The sequence below is a fragment of the Buceros rhinoceros genome, unplaced genomic scaffold (genome assembly GCF_000710305.1).
Source record: "Buceros rhinoceros silvestris isolate BGI_N320 unplaced genomic scaffold, ASM71030v1 scaffold1753, whole genome shotgun sequence".
Taxonomy (NCBI): Eukaryota; Metazoa; Chordata; class Aves; order Bucerotiformes; family Bucerotidae; genus Buceros; species Buceros rhinoceros.
Genome location: NW_010401595.1, coordinates 1,712 through 4,378, shown reverse-complemented (window position 1 = coordinate 4,378; position 2,667 = coordinate 1,712). Strand labels below are relative to the sequence as shown.

The 2,667-nt window shown below is 35.6% G+C and overlaps 1 protein-coding gene across 1 annotated transcript in view; it reads right to left on the bottom strand.

The window, feature by feature from the left end:
• The window catches only part of NUP205 (nucleoporin 205kDa), a gene marked incomplete at its 5' end in the record, with an annotated part of 20,059 nt that overhangs the window by 16,018 nt on the left and 1,374 nt on the right, over positions 1-2,667 (bottom strand). Inside the window, 3 exons of the mRNA XM_010132311.1 lie at positions 707-864; positions 1,584-1,658; positions 2,608-2,667. The exon at positions 2,608-2,667 is cut by the window's right edge and continues 14 nt beyond it. Coding sequence (XP_010130613.1) covers positions 707-864; positions 1,584-1,658; positions 2,608-2,667 — 293 coding nt within the window. The remainder of the gene's footprint in view (positions 1-706; positions 865-1,583; positions 1,659-2,607) is intronic.

Genomic DNA, 2,667 nt, shown 5'->3' with positions numbered 1-2,667 from the left:
CTTTCCCTGCTCACTGCACTTCTTGTTTTTGCAGTCATTCATTTTCTTCTTGTTTAAGTTGTTCTGTCCTTTCATGAGCTCTTCTAACACATCACACTCCCCTTCCTCTTAGCTTCCACTATAGTCCCCTTGCACAGAAGGAGACTATGTTATTTTCACTAAATAAAACACATTTTACAATATAGAATATCTGGATCCTAATATGGAATAGCTGAATTCCTATCACAATCAAGATCACTTTTACATTACATTCCACTCCTGCTCTGTCTTTTATTTCTCAGATCACAAATTTTTTAGGACTGTTTACCATACGCTTGTCAAGTACTCATCAAGATGTGACACTACCTTAATTAAAGCCTCTAAAAACAACTGCTGTGTGGAACAACATTATGTAGTTGTATACAAATATGTAGCACATCTGCAACACATCACTTGAGTGTTCCAAGAAGGGAAAAACATTTAAAATACTTTGTATTTCCTTACAGTGTCTAATACTGATGCATCTGTCTACTGCCAATGAGAAATCATTGTACGCAATGCAGAATAAACTACTCCAAAGAGTCTGCATAAATTATGCACATTTCTGAAACACCTATACTTTTTATGTGAAAGCAAGTTTCAAAGTATTATTAACAGACTGATCATTTTTACCATTATCAAGATATAAAATAGTACATGCAACTCGATAACATAGACCACTGCACACCTTGACGTTGCAGACCACTTGTCCACGTGCATTCTTGTGCTCACAATTAGCAATGACTTGCTCAATCTGAACCCGGTCAAAAAAATCCAGTTGTAAAGGCTCTGGAATGTCCTGACTGAAGTCAATTGAATCCAGGATACTTAAGATCTTCCTGCGTACTGGAAATGTAAATCAATTCAAACTGTATTCAGAAATATCAAGGGGAAAACGAAATAAATTTGACAATAGGTGCCTAACTTACCTTTGTAAATCCAAATCTAATGTGTGAAGTTTCAAAAGAAAATATTAAATCTTCAGAAAGTGCTATCAATCTATGCAAGGGGCTAAAAAACATTTTCTAGAGCCTTAAATTCTTAACTTGTGTTGTATTGTGCTCCTGTTACATAAGCATGTAATCCACATATTTACAAATACAAGCTTCTTACTTTTTCTCCTAAACAGAAGTAGGCTGGTTTTCAATGAGAATCATGCAGCCTTCCGTTAAGACTTCGAAACATTTTAGGGAATCTGAAGGTATTTACTTGGGTTTTATATTCTTTGCCATGAAAATACAAGTGTTCAGCCCTAGCAACAGTCCCACTGTTTTTATTGTTAGCGGTAAATTTACAGACTGCTGCCCTCCCATTCTGCTCCTCCATAAATACTTAAACACAATCTCTTCTAACTTCCTTTCCAGTCCAGCATCTTCCACTTACTCCAAATATCAAGGTTCTAAAACTAATTTTTTTCCTGACACTAAATAAAACTGTTCTATGTGCTGCTGCTGTTTAGAAAGTCTGTTATTTTCTTTTTCAAAATGTTCTTTCTGAAGGCAGCCTGCCCCCCCATTCAGAAAAAGAAAAAACTTTCCTGAGAAATAGTCAGTCATAATACTCACCTTTGGAAGCAGTGTCAAAGTGGAGAAATCCACTGACTGATCGACTTTCATCTTCCATCCCTCCTTCACCATCAGCTGAAAAAAATGAAACATAAACGAATTTTTTTTAAAAGTGGAAAATACTACCTGTTTTATTAATACTGAAAGAAAAAGATGGAGAGAGCACACTGACAAACCTTTCACATGAAAGTCTTCTAACATAAACACAGCCTTGACTGTTAATAAACTGAAAAGAACATTTATCTCACAGAATACAGTCAATTATCAGATACAGATTAGACAGCACTAAAAATGCCACTCCAGAATGAATAATGCAGCTGGATGAACACTGTAAAATGAGTAGGGTATCTGGACAAAGTTGCCCATACTTGTATCTCCACAGAGATGGAGAGACAGTGTTCAGACCTATAAAAGTGACGGGAAAACATTGTACAGCTGCAGCCCATTACATCTTCCAGTTACTTTGTTCATTTTCATGAGAAGAGTTTTAGTGCCACCCGTTTCTATTTCTTTTGATTAATTTCTACTTTGTTCTGAAACTCTGAAATCTTGCCTTTTTATTTAACATTGCATTTTACATCACATTGGGATGAAATATCATTTTTGTGATGTTATAAATGTCAAAAGCCAAACTGACCTGTAGCTATTATCGCCTGTGAGAGAACGTTGAAGACCATCCACTTTCTCTATACATAAACAACTCTGGATAGCATCCCAAAATACATTCTTTTATAATTTTAATTAATTTCTTTATGTTCTCCTGTGTTTGTTTGTTTTTTTTTTTTATACCGGCGTATACACTGACATGTTTCAAAAATGAAACAAATGAACAAAAAGATGTCCTGGCTTCTTTCACTTTGAAGTCTACAACCACCATCATCTTTCTTCCCATCTCTCCAGTGACAATTCCAGACCCAGTATCACAAATGAACTGTCACAAGCTTATAGAGAAAATAATTCAAATAAAGTCTCTCATACTTCCATTTATTCAAGCTTATTTACCAGAACCATAAATTCCTCTTACCGAAGTATGGTTTCATGGGCATGTCATCCAGCAGCAGATGCAGCAGTCTCTGTGTGTGTG